The sequence below is a fragment of the Triticum urartu genome, chromosome 2 (assembly GCF_003073215.2).
Source record: "Triticum urartu cultivar G1812 chromosome 2, Tu2.1, whole genome shotgun sequence".
Classification (NCBI taxonomy): Eukaryota; Viridiplantae; Streptophyta; class Magnoliopsida; order Poales; family Poaceae; genus Triticum; species Triticum urartu.
The window spans coordinates 636,364,500-636,390,278 of record NC_053023.1 but is presented as its reverse complement, the minus strand read 5'-3'; the positions used below and the strand labels follow the sequence as shown (position 1 = coordinate 636,390,278).

General features: G+C 43.7%; 1 protein-coding gene across 3 annotated transcripts; it reads right to left on the bottom strand.

Annotated features, from left to right (window-relative positions):
• Positions 1 to 2,677: 2,677 nt before the first annotated feature.
• On the bottom strand, positions 2,678 to 14,474 carry LOC125539335 (protein argonaute 1B). 3 transcript variants are annotated; one of them, XM_048702772.1, is made up of 24 exons: positions 14,240 to 14,474; positions 9,072 to 9,448; positions 8,604 to 9,017; positions 8,303 to 8,523; positions 8,079 to 8,228; positions 7,864 to 7,997; positions 7,470 to 7,579; positions 7,280 to 7,386; positions 7,049 to 7,187; positions 6,812 to 6,928; positions 6,248 to 6,355; positions 6,086 to 6,157; positions 5,182 to 5,304; positions 4,914 to 5,079; positions 4,717 to 4,838; positions 4,507 to 4,644; positions 4,259 to 4,401; positions 4,114 to 4,176; positions 3,982 to 4,045; positions 3,739 to 3,874; positions 3,576 to 3,649; positions 3,410 to 3,504; positions 3,297 to 3,328; positions 2,678 to 3,195 (listed from the first exon to the last, which is right to left on the bottom strand). In XM_048702772.1, exons 2-24 carry the CDS (start codon positions 9,438 to 9,440, stop codon positions 2,993 to 2,995), a joined length of 3,300 nt encoding a protein of 1,099 aa, XP_048558729.1. In that variant the 5' UTR covers positions 9,441 to 9,448; positions 14,240 to 14,474; the 3' UTR covers positions 2,678 to 2,992. The 3 variants fall into 3 exon arrangements, with proteins under 3 accessions (XP_048558729.1, XP_048558727.1, XP_048558728.1); XM_048702770.1 differs by having other exon boundaries at positions 8,604 to 9,448; XM_048702771.1 differs by having other exon boundaries at positions 8,604 to 9,451; positions 14,240 to 14,461.
• Positions 14,475 to 25,779: the final 11,305 nt, after the last annotated feature.

Below are 25,779 nucleotides of genomic sequence, written 5' to 3'. Positions count from 1 at the left end.
GAGTTGCATGCGCTAATGCAAGTATGGCGGTGGCGGTGCAGCATGGCAATGATCCTATCATAGTTCAATCGAACTCCTCAGAGGCATTGACGGCCCTAACCGGTGATAATCTGTCCCGATCAGCATACTGGCATTTGGTAGCTGAGATTAAGCGTCTAATGGTAGATTGTGAGTTTATTTCATGGAAACTTATGCGTAAGCAAAACAAGGTAGCAGATCAGTTGGCATTGTATAGTCATATGAAGAGTATTGTTGTATGGCTAGATCGTGGGCCACCATGTATTGAAGAGTTGGTGCCTCTCAATTGTAACACTATTCATATGGAATAAAACTCTTTTATCCCCGCAAAAAGAAAACTAGTAAGCCTGAAGAACTGCACAGATTGACATTTATACATCCTGAATATATGACCAAGCAATCTCGCTGATTCATGTGTACTAGTCTGCTCATTCATGTAATATAAATATGTTTTCTAATTCCGCGGAAATGTTTGCCATCTATGTTAACCTCCGGTGGAGATTTTGGTTTGTGTTGTATTATATGTGGGCACTGTACTTCAATCTAGACTTACGTGCCTCTATGTTAAATTGTCTTGCATCTTAAATTTCGTATTGCCATGTTTTATAAATTATGTGGGTATGCAGCAGCCCACATAATACAACATACATTATGTGATCTGCACACTTAATCCCACTTAAATAAGTGAACATATGTGACACGAAGTACTTCTCAAAAAAAAAATGGCACGAAGTGGGACACCCGCTGGTTGTCCCACCTACAGGCTGAGACGGAGAGTTATCAGCAAAAGAAAAACTGAGCTAGACAGGTGAGAAGATATCTGCATTTTTGGGGGAGTTCGAGCAAAGGGTCTGGTCGATGTTCTCGTCGAGACATGACGACATCGGTCAGTGCCTAGCTGAGAGCCCATAGCCCTAAGTTGTGGACTAGAGTTTTCAGGGAACACGGTACTCCCTCCGCTCCTTTTTACTCTGTATATTAGAATTCTCTGAAGTCAAACTTCATAAAGTTTGACCGTATTTATATGAAAAATTATCAACATCTGCCATGCTAAATTTATACAATATGAAACTTTAAGTCATGACACATCTATTGATATTGATTTTATATTGTGAATGTTGATACTTTTTTTTATAAAGTTGGTCAAACTTTACGAGACTTGACTTCAGTCAAATCTTATATGCGAACTAAAAAGAACCGGCACGAGTAGAAAGCTAAGCATAGTGCTACTGCAGTGAAGTCAGTCTACACTTTTCTCTACTTTTATAAAAAAAACGAGTTGGTGATGATGGTGTGCCTACCATCTTCCAATATAGACCATTCGATCTATATCTGACGCATAGAAAGCAAACTATGGTAATTTTGCAAAAAGATACTCGCACCTCTCTTCACATTTGCAGATAAGGCCTTCCCTCGTTCATCCTTATCTTTCACAACCTCATTGTTGTGCAATTAAAAAAATGAAGCCTCTCGAACAATCTGGCATGGTTGCCACTGCCAGCGTAGTCCATCCCCATGTCCCCTCCTTACCTTATCTCGTCTCTTTCTTGAGATATCATTAGTTTTTACACATGGGATTACTCCCGCATGGGTCAATCACAAAACATGTTTTGTAAAAAAATGCACCTTGATGTTCCGTGCAATGCACGTGCATCTTGCTAGTTATCCTAGATTTCACTGTCGGTGCCTACTTGGAATACAGCCAAAGGCTCACCCATGTCAACGTTGTAGTTGCAGATAAGCAGTAGAGCTGAATTACAACGCAGACTTGGAAGAATGCAAATCATCAGCTTGGAACGCAGGAGGGCACAAATGATAGGACTGGTGTACACTTCGCTGTATGCAACCGCCATCCACAACTAGAAACAAAAGCTGGTCAGGTAGAAGCAGAAGCTGAAACTAGGGGGGCTTGCACAGATTCTGAAGCAGTAGCTGCAAGTATGGATCGCACAATGCGAGGGAAAAACTGATCTGGGTCGCCGTATCATTGAAATTTAAGCATAGTGCTACTGCAGTGAAGTCAGTCTACATTTTTCTCTACTCTTATAAAAAAAACGAGTTGGTGATGATGGTGTGCCTACCATCTTTCAATATAGACCGTTCGATCTATATCTGATGCATAGAAAGCAAACTATGGTAATTTTACAAAAAGATACTCGCACCTCTCTTCACATTTGCAGATAAGGCCTCCCCTCGTTCATCTTTATCTTCCACAACCTCATTGTTGTGCAATTAAAAAAATGAAGCCTCTCGAACAATCTGGCATGGTTGCCACTGCCAGCGTAGTCCATCCCCATTGTATCATTGAAATTTAAGCAGCAAAACTGGAAAATAAAAAACCACTCTGAGGATTATTAGATTTCAGCAAAGGCTAGTCCCCATGTACTCCCTCCGTTTTTATTTACTCTGCATATTAGAGTTGACTGAAGTCAAACTTTGTAAAATTTGACCAAATTTTTAGAAAAAAGTACAAACATTTCCTATAAAAAATCTATATGATGTGAAAGTACATTCAATAATAAATTTAATGGTATAAGTTTGTTATTGTATATGTTAATATTTTTGTTTATAAATTTGATCAAAGTTTATAAAGCTTGACTTTGACTAAAGCTAATACACGGACTAAATAAAAACGGAGGGAGTATGATGCAAGTCAACAAACAAAAGGACCCCAGCAGATGGCTGCCATAAATACATACGGATTAACATTTAGCGTCATTAGATCCCAACATGATTATAGACTTTTAAAATAACAGGCAGAAGTCCTTCCCAAACTAGAAATGATTTCAGGGTAGTTCAAATACGACCACAGATAGGTAGACGGTTACAGAGTTTCACACTGCGCAACAACGAAAGATTTTGCATGGCGGAGATCTCCCAGTGCCACCAATGCAGTGCGGATACTTTTAACACACCCAAACTCAGTCGAATATCTTCAGGTTTGCATAATAGTGTAAACAATGACCATCCGACCTTAACAGTAAAACATGACCCGCTTCACGTTTTCTTTCAGGGCGGGGAGGGGCCTGACAGCAACGTTCCCAAACGGCCTGGTATTGCGTCCACCCTGTGGAGGGCCACGGGCACCGCTTGCCATGGACCCACTGTCAGAGGTATCCGGTTCCATGTAAAACCGAGCCCGGAAGGCTGCCAAATGAGCATAATATGCCGGGGGCACTGCAAGCAAACGCAATAGTCAGAGTCAAATTTTCAAACATTGGTAGTGCAACGCAAGTTTTACGCAACACTGATAGCGTGAGAATCGTATTGTGACTTACCAATTGATACAGAGCGGGTGCACCTAGCATACCTGAAACAGTAGAGATTGTCTTCAGTTGGGGCCAGTTAAACAGAACATTTTAAACTAAAAAAGTTCAAGACAGTAAATTACGTGTAGCACAAGTTGTTTGTTAGAGTTTGCAACTCATCAGCAGTGAATTTGTTCTCGTCCCATAGAACGTGATAATGAGCAGGACGGCTTGTTCCCTGAAAGGAATTAAGAGGTAAATCAGCAATCAGAAATTCGACAAAATGCAGACTGCAAATAAAGTACCAACCTGAATGCCAGCGTGGCTACACAAGTAGAAATCGAACTCGGTCGGATGGCAAATCTTTGAATCAACAACAGTGCCTAGAAATAGATAGAGGTCCATTCCACAATCGTCAGATTCGGAATTGAGTAGCAAAGCAGAAAACAGCTTGTGTGTACAAACAACTAACCAGGCAGTATGTTTCCGCTTCTATCAACAGTACGCTGATCATTGTGGTTATTAGCAAAAAGCCTGGTGTGATGACGCTTCTGGACGACTACAAAAGTAACTGGAGGCTGGTAATTGGGCTCCAAGGACGCACATGCCTACATGTAGTTAAGAAATAACAGTTAGAGATATATGCTGAGTATTGCCAAACAAGTGTGGCTGGTCAGAGTTTATCAAGAAAAAAGCATGAACGAAGCAATTCTACCTTTCTAATGGCATCAAGTTCATACAAAAGAACTTGATAGAACTGTCCCTCGCTGACACCATCCCTGAAAATACTAATTGTTTAATAACAGACAATTGTGTTTACCAAACATGCCCAAGCAAGGATAAGAACCTGTAAAATATGATTCTCTGGGGTTTCTGTCCAGTTGCCCTCTTGAAAGAAATGAGAAGCTCCCTGCAATTTAACAGAATTTACACTGTTAGCAGCAATAGATACTAGAGGAGTGATGTGTATCATGAGATTACAAAGATCGTACTTGATCATGCCACCAGTCACAGTTCCTCTTTGGGGATCTTGCCATACTTTGAAAAGATCCTGTATCAACTCTTGCCTATGGGCTTGGGCGCTAACTAATCCTGCATACTTAGTGACCTCAGGCCAGTCTTGGGAAGCAACCACCTGAAGGAAAGAATATTGCACGCGATTAGCTTCCAGTACACCTAGCAGGTCCATTGTATCATAGCAGAACTTCAAAAAAATTCATAGTAGCAATAAGTCACTTACAGCAGCAATGGAAGGACTGGAATCTTCTCCAGGATGAGGGTGTGTAACATCAGCACCAAATATTATTGTTGGTCTGTCACTGACAAGGGGAATCCTCCTTGTCAAGGCATCCACAAGTACAGTATTCCTTCCACCCACCTAAAAAGTAGGTAAACATATAACAACCGAGGTGCACAATAAAGATGGAATGGTTGAAGCACAGCGAAATACCTTAACATTAATCTTCAGAGCTACATTTGCAAGATACTGCTTGCTCATCTTAAAAACATGTTTTGTCAGACAACACTGAGATACCAATCCAAGATCAGTCTCGCAAATCCTTTTGAGGTCCCCTGGGAGGGAAAGAAAGATAATAAGCAAAAATATCATCCAGGCAATCTTTAAATGTTGTTTGGAAGAGATCATACCATAAAGAGAACCATTATTGTCAGGCAGTATTACAATTAGCAGGTCAAGTTCTCTTCCCTGGGGTCTGATTATATTCATGGCATCTTGATAACGCGCCTTTAGTGCTCTTTCTACATGTTCAGGTCTCGCAGTAAGTGGGGGCAGCACAGGTTCAGGTGCAAAGTCCTAAGAAAGAGAGAGAAAGTAAGAATTTTAACACCAGAGAATACAACATAAGAGAAGTGAACAGATATATTATGGAAAGCTAGTTTGATGACTCGATCATACCATTCCAGATATTTGGCACATTATAGCAAGCTCATGGCAAAAACCCCTGGCAGCACTATCTTGCACATTCCGAGAGAAGTTTATACATGCCCAGTGACTGACCCTACCACCGTTCACCATTTTCTACCAATGAAAATGAACACATATCAGAACTACATAAAACATAACAAGACTAACAAGACAAAAGGGGGGATATGCAGTAAAACTACAGCCACTAGTACCTACTCCCTCCGTTCCTAAATATTTGTCTTTCTAGACATTTCAAATGACTACTACATACAGATGTATGTAGACATATTTTAGAACGTAGATTCACTCATTTTGCTCCGTATGTAGTCACTTGTTGAAATGCCTAGAAAGACAAGTATTTAGGAACGGAGGGAGTAGAAAGTAGATGTAGGTCTAGGTTTAAGAAATGCTAACATCAGAGAGATACCAACCAAAATAGTATATGGTTGGTTAAGGTAAATCATGCAGACTCTTAAAATGTTCACATGTGAAACTAGACGGTCTTCAGGAAATGTGAAGAAATGAACGCAAGAATATGAAGTTAAATAGCATCAATAAAACTCCTTAGTGTAGTATTTAGCAAAGTTGTGTGTTGCAAAGAAGCAGACAATCTAGGTACTGTATGTTATTTTATCTATCTAGCATAATTTTGTTCCAAATTTCTTGCAGTACGATTCTCCACTACTGTTCCCGGTATGGAAACAGGTAGCTGAAGGCCTTTACAAAAATGATATTACCTCCGTCCCAAAATTCTTGTCTTAGATTTGTCTAGATGCGGATGTATCTAACACTAAAACGTGACTAGATACATCCGTATCTAAAAAAATCTATAACAAGAATCTTGGGACGGTGGGAGTAATATTTTAATTTCTGGTGACATTTTATCAAGGTGTACCTTGTTCATCATGTTCCATTGGCCGATCCTGGGCAAGACATCCTTCTCTCTGCCACTATCGTGGTATTTAAGCTAATAAAAAAGGTGTAGTCAGTTGCTACGCACAACGTATGTCCAATATGGTAAGTCAACTGCTGTCTAATCAAGTCTGAATAGACTTACTCTTGGCGGAGGCAGAACACGAGCTTCAACCGATGCAAGTCGCTCATCAATTTTTATGCCAAATTCCTGTGCATATGGATCTTCATAGTATGCATTGTGATGCACTGTCTGGTCAAATATGAAAAGCGAGAGAAGAGATTTAGATAGTCCAGTTTAAATGTATAAAGCTGGTGCAGATTAGAGTGAATCGGTGGGTAGTGTACTAGTGTGTATGAATAATACAGACAAAAGAACAGTTCAGATAAATGGCTCATAGGTCATAGCCTCATAGATAGTTGTCTTCCCAAAAATTATGGTTTTGGCCTTAACAAAAATCTCATCAAACAACTATCATCTTGTAAAACATGCTTGTGGAGGAATTCCAAGAACTTTATAACTTTATAGATTATTTGATTGCAATAGTGTGGATTGAATACATCGAAGTGGAAATTTTTTGTCAAACTGAGGAGAACGCCAAGCAGCACCGCACAAAAAATAGCAAGTGATAGGCACAGCATGTCATAAGGCAATTTTGTAACAGCAGTTATAACAGCTTGCATCAGAAATAATATAATGAACAATCACCTGCAAGATGTCCTTCTCACGCTCTTGAGGGCGCTGGCAAGTCACTTTCAGTAGAGCAGTTATCTGTTTCTCATTCAGTCGTTTCGAGTAACGTTGTCCTTCAACAATCTTACAAACCTGATATTTCAGAGTGATAAACTCATTGAACAACTCGACAAGATGCTGAGACTGGATGTAGCACATAGATGAGCATATCATTTTCAAATCAATGCAAGCAAGATTGTTCAAGATAGTAACCTCCATAGGAAGATAATTAGGCCTTTGCTGATTGCCCACTTGCAAGCAAGGTAGAGTGGTGTGCTGAATATTAAAACCATAAGTCTCCAGGAAGTATTGCACCACAGTCTTCACAGTACCACGATCATCAACAGGGAATCTACCACATGAAACCAACAGGAAATCAAATCACCCACGAACGTACAAGAGCATAAAGATTTCGGTGTATAAAGCGAGGGAAGAAGCACATACGATAGCTCTCGTGTTGCTTGTGAAGTTAGTCCAGATATACGGTATTTCCTACGCATGTTTCCTCGATGTGTAACCTCAACCTTTACACCTCTTAGGGCTTTTTTAATCTGCAGGAGGGGGGGGGGGTAATTATGGTAACTCTGCATAAAGCAAGTCCGTTAAAAACAGTGAAACAAGTGGTGAATCAAACCTTCACACGATCTGAATCAGATAAGGGTCTAACTGAGATGTCTCTGCTCAGAAGCTGAGCAACAAAATCAATCACAGGAAGAGGCTCAATAAATGCAGTAGAAGACATATCTGCAAGAATAAACATCATATAAATCATTATGTCAGCAAGACCACTCCCAATATGTAACCTCCACTAAGATGCTCTGTAAAGTGGAACGTTATGTACTCCCTCCGTCCCAAAATAAGTGTCGTTGATTTAGTACAACTTTGTACTAACTTTATACTAAATCAGCGACACTTATTTTGGGACGGCGGGAGTATTACTTTGGGCCACCCACCGTTCATCACAACTAACAAAACAACAAATGAACAGTGACACAGAGGTAAAAAAAAACATGAGAGGGATATCTAACCAATATTCAGCGAAAGCCCCATCTGTGTAGGTCTTATACTTTGGTAAAATCCACGCCAGCTTTCCAAACCATCACCAAGTTTCTGACGTCTCCCTAAGTTTGGAGAATAAAATGATCGGCCAACTGGAGAATACCTACAGAAGAAAAACACATGGAAATTATAACCCATACAGCCAGAAAAACAATAAAACAAGACATGGTTTGCTAAAGGATACCTGGCAGTAGGCAGTTCACGCAGCACAATGTCAAGCACCTGAAGAGCTTCTTGAGGTGCATCGGGTTGCCTTCCAGCTAGAAACATAGCCAAATGGTGGAGATCAGCACGAGCAGCAAATTTGATCACCACCCTGAATTGTCTCTCATGCCTTAAAACAAAAGGAATGTCAGTACAGAACTACTATGAACACAATGAAGTACAAATGTCACAGCAACAGCATACCTTGGTGCGACTTGACCACCAACAAGGCTTTCTTCTTCGTCATGCAGAGTAATTTCAAATGTCTTTGAAGGAAATGGCAATGGCCCAGCTGTATATAGGCTCTTCCTTCCATCATACGCAGGTAGGCGTCCATCCAATTGAGAATGTCTATAGAGCCTAACAAGTTCTGCCATCACAGCACGATTGACACCACGTGATGTAATCTCTGGAGTTATGGAGACCTGACAAAACAAGATTGTCGATCAAAAATTACAAAATAAAAACTGCAGTGGGGAAAAAGAACTTCATGTAAAGGGCATACATCATATTGGTGAAGGTCTTTATCAGGGAGCTCAGCAAAGAAATGGTTTGCCTTCACGACACACCTATCTCCATGTGTACCCTTTCCAGGGCGCAATGGAAATCTAACTGATTTGCTTGATGCTGGTGCCAGTTGACTGGATTGGCTTGTTGAACTTTGATCAACAATCGCAAGTTTCTGAAACTGTTGCTGGACTTGTCCACTGCTCACCTCTGACACAGGCTGAGAGGATGAGCCAGCTCCCGATGCGGATGGTGAAACCACCGGGGCTTGATATTGGACATGCGGGGCTTGGTGCAGTTCGGGAACTGTTCTTGATGGACCTGGAGGAACGTTACGTCCAGCACTACCTCCCCTATGCCCGCCATAGTATGGCTGCGGCACTCCACCTCTGGGGCACGGACCACCACGTCCCTGATAGTCACGTGGTTGATATTCAGTTGGGCCACCCCCCGGATGTCCACGCCCCTGATAGTCACGTGGTTGATATTCAGGTGGGCCACCCCCCGGATGTCCACGCCCCTGATAGTCACGATGTTGATATTCAGGTGGACCACCACCTGGATGTCCCCGCCCCTGATAGTCACGCTGTTGATATTCAGGTGGGCCACCACCTGGATAGTGTGAAGCTGATCCTCCATGGCCCTGATAGTGCCCACCGCGGCCCTGCTGTTGCCCCCCACCACGGCCATGCTGTTGAGGTGCCAAACCACGTCCTCCACCATGCTGTTGAGGAGCTCTCTCTGCTCGCTGCGAGGAACCCTGCCCAGAAGCTCCGGAAGCTTCCCCAGAACTCTCTCCAGGGCTGCCAGGACCAGTTCTTTTCTTCCTAACCATGATGGCCGCTGCTAAGACAAGAGAGCACCAAAATGTAAGATCATGAGAATGTAAAGTATCAAGACTAATACATAATCCCTCCGTGCGAAAAAGCTTGTCCCTCAAATGAATGTATCTAGCATCAATTTAGTGCTAGATACATCCATTTGAGAGACAAGCTTTGGACAAGTTTTTTCGGACGGAGGGAGTATCAAGTATAACTTCATGTAGAATGATGGAATATTAGAATCAAGCATAAACCTAACAAGAGAAACGGAATGGGTGCATTTCTCAATTTACACTCTAGGAAGTGCATATACGACATCACATAGTCTAAACATGTAATCCAACACCTACAATTTGACTGTATCCTCTTATCGCATATACTTCTACCTCACAAACAGGAGCAGCTTATCAACCAAGACATGGTATTAGTCAAGTCTTAAAAAGAAAAAGAAATGGAATGGGTGATGCACAATAGGGTTTGGGTACACATTACTATAATTTGTAAAGAAGACAGCAATAAAATTTTCGGTTAAAAGTTGGCATAACTGATGCTTGTAGGGCCAAAGCAAGGCACAAAGGGCATAAAGGAAATCGTGCAACATAATATTACAGAAATACTCCCTCCGTCCCAAAATAAGTGTCTCAAGACACTTATTTTTGGGACAGAGGGAGTAGAAGATAAGCTGTAAAAAATTGCATAAGACTATTGCTAACTGATCAAGTTATCCTAACATAAGGTTGACAGGGCACAAACAATAAAAATATGAACTATATTAATAGGAAGTAAAACTACGCTTATATCAATGAAAACAAGAAGGCTAGGTTAACATGCGGCCATAACATAGTAAAAAAAAACTGCTGACAAATGTTAAACAGATTCAGATTGTAAATTAACAATCACAATAAATAAGGTTTTAAAATGTGGTCCATGGCATTCAGGGGTAGGAATATTCAATTGGAAATATTGCAGCTGTAGCTGGCTATCGCATAATCTATGCTAGATGTTGTTGTTTTGATATAATACTTATTTTGCCATAGCAAAATGAGAAAATAGTGAGCTATATTAATCTATAGAGTAGGCACGTAATACACACACGCACGCAAAAGCACACATATATATGCATACAAAAATCATTCTAAACTCCGGGTAGTATGATCCGCTTCTCATATACCTCATAGATGAATTATACCTCTTTATTGCTTTATTATACTCCCTCCGTCCCAAATTACTTGTCTTAGATTTGTCTAGATACAGGTGTATCCAACACTAAACGTGTCTAGATACATCCATATCTAGACAAATCTAAGACAAGTAATTTGGGACAAAGGTGATATTTCATTGGTAATTACTCCCTCTGTAAACTACTATAAGAGCGTTTAGATCACTACTTTAGTTATCTAAATGCTCTTATATTAGTTTACAGAGGGAGTACTAGATGCCCCAAAATGGGTTGGAGAGAATATCACATGGAAGCCAAGTTTCAAAGAAAACTTCATGGAAACCACTTATGAAAGTTTGGAAAAAAACTGAAAAAATATGGGATGTTAAGACGGTGATGTTCTATTGGCAAGTGAAATTTCAAGTTCAAACACATTACCATTTACAAGCTATGGGAAAAACAAATTCAGCCATGAATAGTGACGTTTACTGGTTGACACTATTCATTGCTGCTTTTGCCTTTTTCATACCTCGTAAATGGTAATGTATTTGAACTTGAAAATTTCACATACTAATAGAACATCACACTCTAAAGACCTTGTATTTTTTTGAAACTTCGAAACATCATTTCCACGTGGTTTTCACCGCTTTCCACCAAAACTTGGTTTCCATGTGATATTCTCTCAGTGGGTTATATGGAGAGAAAAAAAATGAGTGTGCATACTTAATATAATTTGCTGATATACTTAGTTTTGGCATATATACTACTTTCTGTGCATAAAAAGGGCAAAATGCATAAACTAAGGATGAGTACTGATTTTCTTCATACTACTAGTATGAGGTCCATAGCAATCACAATAAATAAGGCTTTAAAATGTGGTCCATGGCATTCAGGGGTAGGAATATTCAATCAAGAATATTGCAGCTGTAGCTGGCTATCGCATAAGCTATGCTAGATGATGTTGTTTTGATATAATACTTATTTTGCCATAGCAAAATGAGAAAATAGTGAGCTATATTAATCTAGAGTAGGCATGTAATACACACACACACAAAAGCACACATATATATGCATACGGAAATGATTCTACACTCCTGGGGAGTATGATCCGCTTCTCATATACCTCATAGATGAATTATACCTCTTTATTGCCATATTATATTTCATTAGTAATTACTAGATGCCCCAAAGTGGGTTATATGAAAAACAAATGAGTATGCATATAATATAATTTGGTGATATACTTAGTTTTGGCATATAGACTGCTTTTTGTGCATAAAAAGGGTAAAATGCATAAACTAAGGATGGGTACTGATTTTCTTCATACTACTCGTATGAAGTAGCTAAGAATGATTAATGAGTTATACTGAGAATGATAAAGAGGTAGGTGAATCAATTATATCTCTTTATTATTTTTAATATATTTCATTTGTAATTGCTACATGCCCAAGAATGAGTTCGCTTATTATTTTAAACATATTTCATTTGTAAGTACTAAATACCCCAAAGTGAGTAGTATGGAGAAAAAAATGAGTGCATATATACTGATTTTCTGTTCATAAATGCAAAAAGTAAAACAAGGATGTATATACAGACTTTCTTCATACTGCTCGTATTTGAGGTATCTAAAGATAATTGATGAGTTCTATTGAGAATTATCTAAGAATAATTAAGGAGTCCTCTATATATAGCAAACATCGAAATAAACTCAGAGAAGGAATTTGAACCACAGCTAATATTATCAACAATAAATAATAATAAAACTTGAGTGGAATAAGCGAGAACAAAAAGTTACAAATAAATAGCGTACACTAGAGTCAGTATCGGTTTTGGGTTTCTAGCTGTTATGGTGGGATAGCCTCCAACCATGGAATATGTGATGTATCGGTTTTGGGTTTCTAGCTGCTACGGTGGGATAGCCTCCAACCATGGAATATGTGATGTCCAGAAATCTAAAAAGGGGCAGCCCCAGTGCATGTAGCTCCCGCTTGCGCAGGGTCTGGGGAAGGGTCCGACCACTTTGGGTCTATTGTACGCAGCCTTTCCCTACATTTCTGCAAGAGGCTGTTTCCAGGACTTGAACCCGTGACCTCATGGTCACAAGGCAGCAGCTTTACCACTGCGCCAAGGCTCCAGAAATCTATAACAGATTATTTAAATACTCGCCAGACAGGAGAAGAAAAGGTTACCAAAGTGAACGCAATAAAATATCATCTAAGTCATAGCTGCCTCATGTTCCCCTATTTTTTCTAGAATGGCAGGGTGGGAGCCCCACCATGGTTTTATCGCTAAAACAAAGCAAGACAGAGTTCCGCTCTGAAAGAGAGGTACTGCTCATAGCAATTTCAGTCGTAATTGCAACATAACCGTCCAGAGTTAAAGTATTTGTTTCAAGCCTTTTGGCAAAACCAAATATCAAAATTATTTAAATCATTTCTCACTATTTACTGACAAGTTGTATTATCCAATCCAAGTGATGTTCTCAAACACGTGGACACATAATGAAAAAAACAATTGACTGCCTATACAATAACAGAAACAACCATACTTTCATTTGAACCTCTGTGTTAGCCTGGCTAGCTGAGAATAAAATAACTTCAGCAGATTATATCCTTTGAATAAACAGCAGCACCACAAGAAGTGGGCAAATGAATAATGAAGCTGTATTAAATCCCAGAAGCATCTATACGAAAAAGGAAAACAGTTTGTGCAATAGATGAAATATGTAGGAATTGATATTGAACACCACCACTACAGCACATAATGAGGACATTCTTATTCTTAGGACCATAAAAAATTATGATTGTTTTGCTAATGTCATTTCTGGGACAACCTCCAGTAAGTTATCAACGCAACGCACCACGAACACAGATTTTCCCAATATTCGTAGGAGATGCTATATTCTTTGCCGTCTAACGAAGGTACAGGGTACAGCATCCCACTGGGAAACACTTTGCCTCAACCTGGAGTCTAGAGCAGACACGCGTTCTTATGAGGCTGCAGTTCATCCCGACTTGATGACGCGTTTAAACTAGCCACACGATCAGTTATGCTTAGTAACTGAAAACAAGAGCAAAAACAACCCGACTTGATGACGCGTTTAAACTAGCCACACGATCAGTTATGCTTAGTAACTGAAAACAAGAGCAAAAACAACCCCACTTGATGACGCGTTTAAACTAGCCACACGATCAGTTATGCTTAGTAACTGAAAACAAGAGCAAAAACAACCGTCTATACGCCGATTAACAACACTATGCAGAGCTACAGCAATACAGCATTAAGCACGCGAATAACCAGTCTGAAATTGTCGCATGAGCAACGATATACAGAACCAAACAAAAGTGTACGAGCTCCAAAATTAAGGGGAAATGTGGCACACATCGCATGCCGCATGAGAGCTTAGCGGGGGCGAAAAGCAGGGGATCAGATACCCCAAGCTAGATCCGCTCGAATCCGGCGCCAAACACCACCGATATCCACCGAAAACCTCTCAAATCCGCTTCCAACAAAAGCCTCTCAAAATTCACATAGGCACCGACACGGGCGCGATTCCGCAATCGCCTCCCAATCGACGGAACACGGACGCGCCCGCAAAAAAGCTAGCGAAACGAGCCGGAGAAAGGGACCGATCCAGAGAGCGGGGGTCGATACCTGAGCAAGCAAGTCCGGCGAACGGCGGCGCGGGAGGAGGCGGTCTCCGGAAGCCCTAGGCCTCGTCCGAGCTCCCCCACTATCGCTCGCACTGGCGCTGCTCCTCCCTCTGCCTCCGCCTCCAGTCACCACCCCCCTCGGCTGCTTTTTTGAGGAGGGAAAAGACGACGGCCGCTTGCGGTTAACTAGCAGCAGTGCAGCTCGCTGGGGGGAAAGAGCCGAAGCGATGGCGCAGCGTCAGGGTGGAAGCCCGTGTCATGTCCCGGGCGCGCAACGCGGGGCCGGCGGGTCTAGACCCGGTAACCCCGAGCGGACCCGTTTCCAAGCGAGTTCGTGGTGGGGCCCGGCGCGTACGGACGTGGAGGACGTGGGGGGTTGGCGTATCAATGACAGCGCGGGCCCCGGCGCGGGATTTGGGCCGGATTTGGACGCGAGCGCCTCGGACGCGACGCGCCGAGTGGGGGATTAATCGGGTCTGCTAAACAAAATTAAACTAGGATAAGTACTGTACTGAGGTGCAAATGGCGGGGCGAGATGTCAGGAGTGGATAACTGCGCGCTCTGCCGCGGCTCCCCAGGGCCCATAGACGTTTCGGCACCGGATTGGGCGCGCCCCGTTGTGCGCCTCGTGCGCGCCGCACCTTGGCCATCATGGGAGCGCACGCGCCCGGTCGCTCGGCACGCTCATTGCCCCGTCGCGCTCGGTGTCAGTACGGGCGGGCAACAGTAATCCCCTCCTGCCAGGAAGGGCATCACGATGCGAGGCAGGCTTTTCCCCGGCGACCGACTGTCGCGCCCGGCGGCACTGGTACTACGTCTGCGCATGCACCGAAGAGGGAATCCGCGGAGGACCGACGTGCGAGGGCGCGATGGGTCACTCGACAAGACCTGTGGGGCCGGGGCGCAACGGGTGGTGCGCGGTACGGTACGGGGGGCGCGCCGCTGCCGCTGTCGCTGCCGTCCCGTTTTGGTTACGAGGGGAATGGGTCAAAGCGCCGCTCGGTGCGTGAGCAGGGAACAGTGACGGGCCTCTGTTGCACGCCGAGGCTACAGCGACAGGGTACCGCGCCCTAGTGGCTGGAGCTACTCCTATGTCCTACCGGTTCAGTGGCTCGGGTTGGTTCCGGCTGCGGGGCGCACGGGCCAGTGCGTGGGGGCACGCGCATCGCCGAAGGCAAAGGACGATAGACCGTCCTCAATGACGCGATGGCCCCACGCGTCGCGCGGTCCCGCTTCGCAGTGGGACGCTTCGCCGTGGCTGCTGTGGCCCGGGTCCTTCTTCTCCCCGGTGTTGCGGGCCGCGGGGACCCATGTGGGGGCCGTACCGGCCGGGTGCGCTCTCTGCTGGGCCCGGGGCCCGAGGTGAGAGGGCTGCTGGGCGGGGCCACGTGAAATGCCAGGCTCGGGGCTGCCTCGGGCCTGGAGACTATAGAAAACCAACAACGGCCTTCTCTGGAGCTAGAGAGAGGAGAGCGGCTACTGCGCAGAGCCCGGACAACGGGCTCTCGCTCCTGGCTGCAGCCCCCATGCTGCAGAGTTGCAGCAGGCTTGCAGCAGAGTTGCAGCCTCGCATGCCATGCACCGAAGGGGCTACTCGTAGGCAGTACTGTGCGGTTTCGTAGGCACGAGACACCGGTGGTTCTTGTGCGGTTTCGATGCTCGGTGCTTCGGGACGCCACGACGGTAAAGTTCAGCTCATCCGGCTCTGCTGAAAGCCTGAAATGATAGTGTTGCGTTCGGCGGAATCGTTTGGTCCGAAAGGACGGCATGGACAATGGGAAAGACAGGCAAGTTCTGTCGAAAAAAAGGTTGGGAAAGGGGAATCGGTTGAAACATTTCCTGGTGATGTGCTTTTACGAAGTGATGGAGGAGGGATGAGCTACCGCATTTCAGTGGCAAACCAACTATTAGAGCAAGTATATAATAAGCTTATGTAAACAGGCTGTAAGGGTCAAAATATTATTTTTCTGCAGGTATGCAGGGGAGACAAGAGAAGCCGGCTACAAAATAAGAGCCAGCTGCAGCACGTGCTCCTAAGCACTACTACTCCCTCCGGTCCTTTTTACTCTGCACATTGGTTTTGTCGAAAGTCAAACTTTGCTAAGTTTGACCAAATTTATATTAAAAATTATTAGCATCCATAATATCTAATAAATATAATATGAAAATATATTCCAAGATGAATCTAATGATATTGGTGTTGTTATGTGAATGTCTATAATTTTTTATATAAACTTGGTCAAAGTTGGATGAGATTGACTTCAGACAAACCTAATATGCAAAGTAAAAAGGACCGGAGGGAGTACATCCGTCCTGGTTTATAAGTCTCCATTGTATTTTGTGTCAAATTTTGACTGTAGATTTAACTAACAAAATATTAATTCATGTCATAAAAAATTATATCGTTGAATTCGTATTCAAACATAGTCAATTATATTGTTTTTTATGACATGTATTTACATTTTGTAAGTTAAATTTAAGGTCAAATTTTGGCACATAATTCAAAATGGACTAATAAACCAGGACGGAGGTAGTACTAGTATGTGAGAGTGGGAGGTGAGCCATGTACTATTAATAAAGTGGCACATGTTTGTATCTTACTATTATACTTGAAGGCTAAAAGGTTAGCTATAGATGACATGAGAATGTCATATAGCCATCAGCTGGCTGTACTATTAACCATGCTCTTAGAATAAGTATTATTTTTTTCTATAAAAAATAACAAGTACGAAAAACAATTGTGATAGAACCAGCCCATCCGAAATTAATCCCTTGACTTGGCACGGATGTTCACATTTTCTTGAATCTATTTCAGGTTTACAGGCGATATTCATCCAGTACGAGGCATTTGTCATGACTTTGTCAATCCCAATGTTCATGTGCACGTATGTATGCATTGATGTTTGTATTGTGTTTCTAGAATAAAAAATAGGTACTAGTATAATTGCATCAATTAAAAATATGGTTGTTGAATGTGGGAATGACATAGCACACACTATTCCCATGAAATAATAAGATGCCACGTGCCATGGTTCTTGGTTCTTACATTTTCAATATGATGTATTTTTTGCGGGGGGTAAACTTGTATTACTCAATCACAACGTCTTTACAATCATCATACTGAAATCACCAATTACCACCCATGGAAGATCACTGACATTTATTATATTTTGAAGTTGATGTCCAAAATTTTCAACGTGAGGCTCGCCATAAACACACGTGATCCTCCTTTGCTCCGCACCCTCATGCATTTAGATCAGAGCATCAATTTACCGCTCTTCCTTGTCCACAATATCCAAAATGCAAGATTCATGCCAAAAAAGGGCTAGATTGCACTCATTCAATTACTATTCACTCCAACAAAAGGGTTCTGACCAAGCTATTATGTGGTGAATTTCACGTGACATATTGTAATAATGTTTATTTTGACTTTCACGTACATTTGGCTTGAGATACTATGTGCCAGATCAACAATAGGCGTTTCCACTTTGGTTTGATGTGTCTTCGACATGCGTGATCAAAATTGATTTGGTTCTATCATGTTATGGTTTTATAGTCGTAGTTGTGCCCCATTGAACACAAACAAACATCATATAAGGAAATGCATTGCAGGGAATTTCGAGTTTAAACTAAATGGTATCTCTCCTTAGTCCATAATCATTTTATGACTCTGGGATGATCAAGCCTTGACGGTCAAAACAAGAAAAACATAAAGAATCGAACATGGTAGTGTAACACAAAAAACTCACACCGCTCAAGGATACACCCTAGCAGTATCAATCTTGATAAGCACCATTGCTATTCCTAGTTTAGGTCTCATCTATTATTTCTCAATACTATGGTGAGCCTCGGCCTCCGTGTTTAGATATCATCTAGATTGGTCTCCACGGACGGTTGCAAATCCTTGGATTATAAGACATGATGCATGATTACCCATCTCAAATAGTTGAACATAGGTACATTGTCTCTTTCGTCTCTGTAGTCACACATAAGTTGTTCGATAAGGTCCTCCGGTCGCTTACTCACCATACTTTCGACATGTATACCCTTACACGTAGGATCAACATAATCAATGCGTCACTTGTTAAGTAAAAAGGTACAAATGTTCGCCTCACAACAAAATCCAAATTATTTATTATCACGTTCAACTTCTAAGGAGGAGCAAAAATGATTTCGTTCCAATAACAATATAAAATGAGCATTGAATGTGTTTATGATTTTGGGAGGAAGGTGCATATAGGCAGATATACCCATGCTATAGTAAAACGGGAATTGGCGTCTATAAACTTGCATAAATCATGCAACATAGTTGAAACAAAAGGTGGTTTTCGCAAGTTGTTGTGCAAATGTGGATGAGCCGCCAACATAGTATCGAGGTTCTTAAAAATTCCGATCACAACTTCCACACTCGTATCTATGAACTACAACACATGAGTGCAAACTACTGTCAATCGAGCCAAACCCTGAAAAACATTGACCGCCAATATTTTCCTGGGCTGAATATTCATCCTTATATATTTTTTTACTTTTTTGGAAATTACATGCAGACATTTTTTAATGAAAATATTGTATGCATAGACATTTATTTTTTAATTTAGGAACATTCGGTGACAATATACAGACATTTATGTCCGTATACAAAATCATTTATTTAAAAAACATGAGCATTTCTAGTGCTAGAAATAAAAGCATTTTTTTATACATGTATAAAATACATGTTCTGGCAGTATTTTAATATAGAACATTGTTTTTCGAATGTCAGGATACATTAAAAAAGTAAAACTAAACTAAAAGGAAATTTATGTGTCAAAATGCCTCAAAGGGCCGGTCCAGCGACCGAGCCCAGGTTCACGGTACCTGCCCCCAGAGGCCGAGACCACGTCCAAGGACCCGTGAACCTGCCTGCTGGTGGGCCAGAGCCGCCTCCACGTGTCGGCAGGCGCAGCGCAAAAAATCTACGAATAGTGTCCCACTGAGGCGCGCGAGGCGCCCACCGGCCAGGGAGCCCCTATAGGGCGCCTTCAGCGCCGGCTCGAGGGACTGGCGCCCACGCGCACGCGAACTGGGCCGGCCCAGCTCGCCTCGTGCTTGTTCGCTCGTCCCGCACTCGTCGATTCGCTCGCTTGTTACGCACCGCACGTCGGGTCGTCGCCCTGGTTCAGTCGATCGCGTTTGACCGATCAACCGTTAACTTTCGGAAGAATAAAGGCAAAACATAAAAAAAATTCAAAAAATCAGAAAAAATGTGAATTCGAATATGTTAACGATTTTTTAAAGAAAGATCACAAACTTCAAAACAGTTCATGAATTTTAAAAAAAGTTCATCCATTGCTAAAAAAGTTCATCGAATTTGAAAATAGTTCATCAATTTGAAAAAAAGTTCACCGATTTTGAAAAAAGTTCATCGGTTTTAAAAAAAATGTTCACAAACTTAAAAAAAGTTCACAACTTTTAATAAAAAATCATCAAAATTGAAAAAAAAATCATCAAACTTGAAAAAAAGTTCATCAAACTTGAAAAAAGTTCACCGATTTTAGATTAGTTCATCGGATTTAAAAAATAGTTCCTTGAATTTGAAAAAAGTACATTGAATTTAAAAAAAGTTCATAGATTTTGAAATAAGTTCATTGATTTTAATAAAAGTTCATTGAATTTGAAAAAGTTCATCCTATTTGAAAAAAAGTTCATGAAGCTGATAAAAAGTTCGCGCATTTAAGGAAGAAACGAAAATGAGAAAAGAAAAAGGAACAAGATAAAAAAGTCCAGAAACTGACCAGCGAAGGACCTAGATAAAAGATTAAAAGAAGAGAAAGAAGTTTATGGACACGACCGCGTAGTTAACCTGATGGTGAGTGCGCTGCACTTCAATCAAGCGATCTATGGTTCGATCCCTCGTTGCGCCACGTTGCGACAGCGCCACTGCTCCATGTCCCTGGTCCACAATGCCGTGGGCCGACGCCTCCTCCGCCCGCAATTAGCAACGCCCGGTTGGCCCCATGGATTTGGCCGCGCGGCGAGCTAATAACCGGCTCTTGGCGAAAACAACGGGCATGTTTCTGTTTCGCGCCTCAAGTGCGTGCTATCCTCTTTATTATCTCAAAATTTCCATCTCTTTTTTGACGAAGTTGTAGCCAAATCCACAATGGCAGCATCAAACGTGTTAAAACATCTACAGCCGGATCTCTCAAACCCGGCTCATACGTCCGGACAGGCCGTCCGGTCACTTTTTTTTATCCAGACGGACGTCTCAAAAACGTCCGGGCTGACCGGCACCCCCATATCCAGCCTAAATATAGGGCGGATATGGGGCGCTCGGGCACGCCTGCCATGTAGGACTGACGAAGGGGTCTTAGCCGGAAACGCCTTCAAACCCGGCGGTCCAAAGCTCGCCTCCTCCGTCGGACCGGTTGCGCGGCTCCGGCGGGCCGCGTAGTGCATTGCCTGACTATTTAAGTCGACCGGTGACATCGAAACCCTACCATGCATCTACATTTTCCTTCTTCTATCCGCCGCTGCCGCCACTTTCCACTCCACCCGCCCCGACTAGTAGTCATGCCCCCACGCCGCCGGGTGATGAGTTAGCCATTTCTCATGCCGGAGCGCCGGCTCGAGCTCCTTAAGCAGATACGGGCTAGGCGCGAATCCCGGATCGATGCATGGCTACCTTCGGATGCAGTGGATCGGGAGGAGGAGGACTTTGAGGAGGAGGGGGATGAGCCGGAGGAGGAGGATGTGGGGGACGCTGGCGACGGGGATCTGCAGTCGGAGCAGCATGCCATCCTCGATTCCCTCCGACCGGAGTCGGCTGCGAAGGCAAGACACCATCGCCGGTAGGAGATGGAGGTGCAAGAGGCTGTGAAGGAGGCGGATTTGCAGGATGAGGTCGAACAAGAGGAGGATGAGCCGGAACCCTTCTATCCGCCGGTCCAGCCAGCGCTCGACACCTCGTCGTGGACATCTCCGACGGCGAAGAGTAGCTATGGTAGTACATAGGAATTTTTTTTGCATGCTTTATATGAATCTAGGGAATGAAATACGAGGAGCCGGATTTACAAAGTTCGGTTGTAGGTGCTCTTAGCCTCGCCTATGTTTGTACATGCGAGACAAGGACAGGTGTGATGAATGATACAAATGCTCGCTCGATCGTGCACCAACCAATGCACTTACGGTGGTAGCACAAAAGGTGACAGAGACTGTACCGCATCGATCGTCTTACCACGAGCACACACAGTGTGCCATACGCTCGGCTCCAGTCGTTTTTTTTTATGAGAAGGTGTGTGACTCTGCATACGCTCGTGAGCTCGCTCGTTCATGCATACGCATGATCGTAGCGTGTGAAAAAGCACGGCGCATGGACGTCACCAGAGGAGTGCTGTTAGACGTTCCGTCGTGTAGCTTCACTGCTGGCAACAGTGACAATATTAACCAGGCCCTCGAGACTGCTATACCTATACGTGTGCCGGACTCCACCACAGTGAGCATCTTTTTGGCATGTATCGCGGTTGCTATGGCTCACATCACCCGGGTAGTAAACTCAAGGGCTCGAAATAGAAAGATTCCACGAGCTGCTGTTCCTCCAGGTCGAGGGGCCGAACTGAATCGCTGGCTGTAGGCATACATGCTCGGTCAGTTATCCTCAAACAGCGCGCCACGCCTCGCCGATAGACACTACAGGAAACCGACGCGCATGCGTGCGATTGCACACGAACAGTCCCCCGGAAACGCACAATCGTGTGCACATGCATATGCATGTGCATGCACGGACGCACGAAACCTCATGCATATATACTGTAGCAACCTCGCGCGACGACACGCACGAAACACATCCGATGACGATGAGAGGAAACCGCTGGGTACGGTGATGGAAAACGGAAGGCAAAGGTTGCCAAAGCCGGGAGGGAGGCGAGGGATGGGGGAAAGGCGTGCGTGCGTACCTGGTCGATGAGAGGGGTACCCGTTGTCCACGCGCGAGGCCATGCCGAGATCACCGCGAATCCTTCTCGTTCATGCGCGCGGCAGAGGCCCCGGGATGCCTGCAGCTTTTTTGGCTAGCCAAGGGAAGAAAGGAAGGGCGTGAATGGTGGAACGGGCCAACGGGGAGATCCACTCGAGGTGTTCTTAACCAGCGAGGAGAGGCCGGAGGACGAAAGCGAGGTAGGTGGCGGTACAGGTCGCGTGGGCCGTGGGCGGAAGATATCGGTGATGTATGCTCCAAGATACGCACGATTATGTATGCTCCAAGATACGCACGATTATTTGTGCCTGCCGGTGAGATGGATGTACTACCGTGCTAGAAGGAAATAAAACGAGCTGTACGACGATGGCTGCTGTTTTGCTCCCTGGGGGGCCCGAGCCTTCGAATGATTATCCACTCGTGCCTGCCATTCTTATTCTAGGCATATATCCTAGCTACAAAGGATGTACAGTGGCTACGTACAAAAGAGACGAATCCTAAGCGCATCCCCAACGCTCAAATTTGCTTCGGCATTTGTATAAAGACAGAGACCAGTCCACGGACATTGATACGAAAACCGACCATCCAACGCCATCCGCATACATTTCAATCACTATTTAAACTAATCGGACGAAATTCATGCAAACACGAGGGAATTCATCAAAGTTCAGATAGAAAAATAGTAAAAATATTCATACATAATATGCAAATAAGTCTAGTTCAACAATAGTTCAAATTCAACAAGATTAAGCGGATACTCAACAAGTTTTTCATGAACGGATCATGTCGTCCCCCGCATATTGTCCATTCATATTCATCCAACAGTGTACATACCTAAATGATCTATCATGTGGTACATCACGACAACATGTACGGGCTACACAATGTGCAATGTATAGAGCAATATTAAATGAATGAATCAATCAATCAACAAGTTGAGCAAGAAGAAGCAAAACTTATGATCTCTTCAGCTGCAGCGGGCAATGACCACCTTGCCTCCAGCATATCAAACACGCCACATAACATGGTGACGCTGGTCTGGATGGCGTATCATCGATACGATAATGACCTCACATTGTGTTCATGAATAATGTGCATGTCTTATGGCGCAATGTGCTTTCACGCGTGAAACAAATCATGCACGCCTTCCAGAACGGCCCCGCTGCTCCTGCCTACTAAATCCGCTGATACAGCCAACCATGCATGCACAACAAACTCATCCTCCATGGTTGAGTACCCTTTCATCCTTCATACTCTAAAAAACAACACAACGTTCCAAAATAAGCTCAATGGCATTTGTCTGAACACCTACTGGACGTGGTGATCGCCATGAACGAATTCGACAGGGGGCGTGGTGTACATGCCTACGGAGGGGTCCTAGGTGGATGACACCACTGTAAAAGGCAAGCGGGCATGTCGGTGCTAGTTGTGAACGTCCGGCCGTGCCTGTGTGCCGACCGGAGAGGTACGGCAACGTCGGAGGAAGAGGATGCGAATGCAAAGTAAGGGGGAGAAAGGGCGGGTTGAAAAAAATGAGATCAAAAGGGGATTTAGTGGGCCGAGGTGCCGGAGTCCTACGTGACTGATGTCCGGACTCCGACAAAGCCCCCAGCTTTGTCTCTGTTTTGCTGGAAAAAGTGCATTTTGACCGCTCGACGGGCAGATACAGCCTATGTTGAATGGCACAACACGTTCGAACCATGCAGTCCAAATGAACAGTTTATTGTCAGCGTTGGAGATGCACTAAATAATGAAATCCAAGCTAGCTAACATGATGGTATGAAGGATTGGAGTAACCGAACAACATGACGCAGAGAGCAAGTCAAACTTGTGCGTACGCAATGTCCGTACGGATCATGTAGTAAATTGATACCCTCTCTGCATTCAGATTGACATGTTGGTATTTTAATCGACTAGTAAATTGGCACCCTCTCTGCATTCAGATTGACATGTTGGTATTTTAATCGACTAGTTCAGATTGACATGTTGGTATTTTATGTAAAAATCATTCATACATAATATGCAAATAAGTCTAGTTCAACAATCACTACAAAAAAATATACTTTCGTGATGATACGTATTTGTCACAGTAGGTCGCGTTTTTTGTCATGCATGTAAATCCATGACAAATTTATGACAGAATCAAGATAGTCATACCTGTGCTGTCGTAGAAGTGTTCCATGACATTACCAAAATTATCATCACGAAAGTGTCCACTTCCATGACGATAAATCGCGCGTCATAGAAGTGTTTTCGTCAAGGGTGACCGACACGTGGCATCCATCGTAACGGAACGCTGTTAAGCTATCGGGTCCGATTTTGGATCCGATAACCCGTTAACAGCCCCGACCAATGGGGATTTTCCACGTGTAAAATCATCATTGGCTGGAGGAAACATGTGTCAGCTTGCCGTTGGGACAGACGTCATCCACTCTGGACCCAAAGCGCCTATGATACGTCGACACGTGGCATGGCCCAACAGAGGCCCATTCCTGTGAAAAGGCTGGCCCGTTTGACTTGGTCAAAAGGTGGCGGGCCGGCCCACGGCAAGCCTGTTAACTGCCTGTTCGCATATAGCCCATTTACGGCCCGCTAACCCAGGGCCCGTTTACGACCTATCCGAATTAGGCCCAGTAGCGTCATCTGGGCCGTCCAATATAATTCTAGCCCGTTTTAACTTCCAGCCCATGTATGGCCCATGACGTCTTTTGGCCCATATGAGGCCCTTAGTAACCCTCGGCCCATTAATGACCCGTGGTAAAACTGGCCCGTAATGAACAGTGTATCACTTTATACCCATTAACGGCCCATTATTTTGTTGGGTCATTTCCAGCCCATGTTATCTTTCGGCATTCTTAGGGCCCATTTATTCTTGAGCTCATTTCCAGCATTCGTTTACTTTCGGCTCGTTACTGTCATTTTCAGCTTGTGGGCCAAATACAGCCCGTGGTTACAGTCGACCCGTTTGTGGCCCGTTAATACGTTGGACCGTTTTCATAGCATCATCAAATACGACCTATTAACGACGGCCTGTTATGGTCGGCCCATGAACGGACGATTTCAACTCTAGCCCATTTACGGCCATAATGTGGTATGTTATTGGCCCATGTTTGGCCAACCGATCATACGGCCCGTAGAAGGCCCATTGTGTCTACGCCCTGTAGAAGGCCCATTGTGTCTACGCCCTGTAGAAGGCCCATTGTGTCTACAGCCCTTAGAAGGCCTATTGTTTCTACGGCCCGTAGGAGGCCTACAGTAAATATGTAGCCCATTGTTAATGTGGCCTAGTTTAAAAAAATAGGTTATCCTGACCACTACCAAACCGTGGAAAAAGAACTGCACTGACTACAAGAAAACAAATAAACAAGACAACAAAAATAAATAAGCAAGTAACTTACGCTAGGCTATCAGGCTATTACACATATTACATCCATTGGGCATCAAAGTTCGCCACCAGTGCAAATATAGGGAACAAAGCAGCATATAAACGCCGCAGCAAAACAAGTCCAGAACTGAAACCACTTCAGAAGAGTTCAAGAAACAATATCCTGGGTACCCATAATGCTGGCAAGATGCTTAGCAAGCTT

Excerpts from the sequence above, each read along its gene's own strand:
- LOC125539335 (XM_048702770.1), bottom strand. The coding sequence starts at position 9,440 with ATGGTTAGGAAGAAAAGAACTGGTCCTGGCAGCCCTGGAGAGAGTTCT. Across the intron at positions 6,158-6,247 it reads GTGTTCTGCCTCCGCCAAGA|CTTAAATACCACGATAGTGG; the intron begins GTAAGTCTATTC and ends CTTTTTTATTAG. Across the intron at positions 3,650-3,738 it reads AAGCGGAAACATACTGCCTG|GCACTGTTGTTGATTCAAAG; the intron begins GTTAGTTGTTTG and ends ATCTATTTCTAG.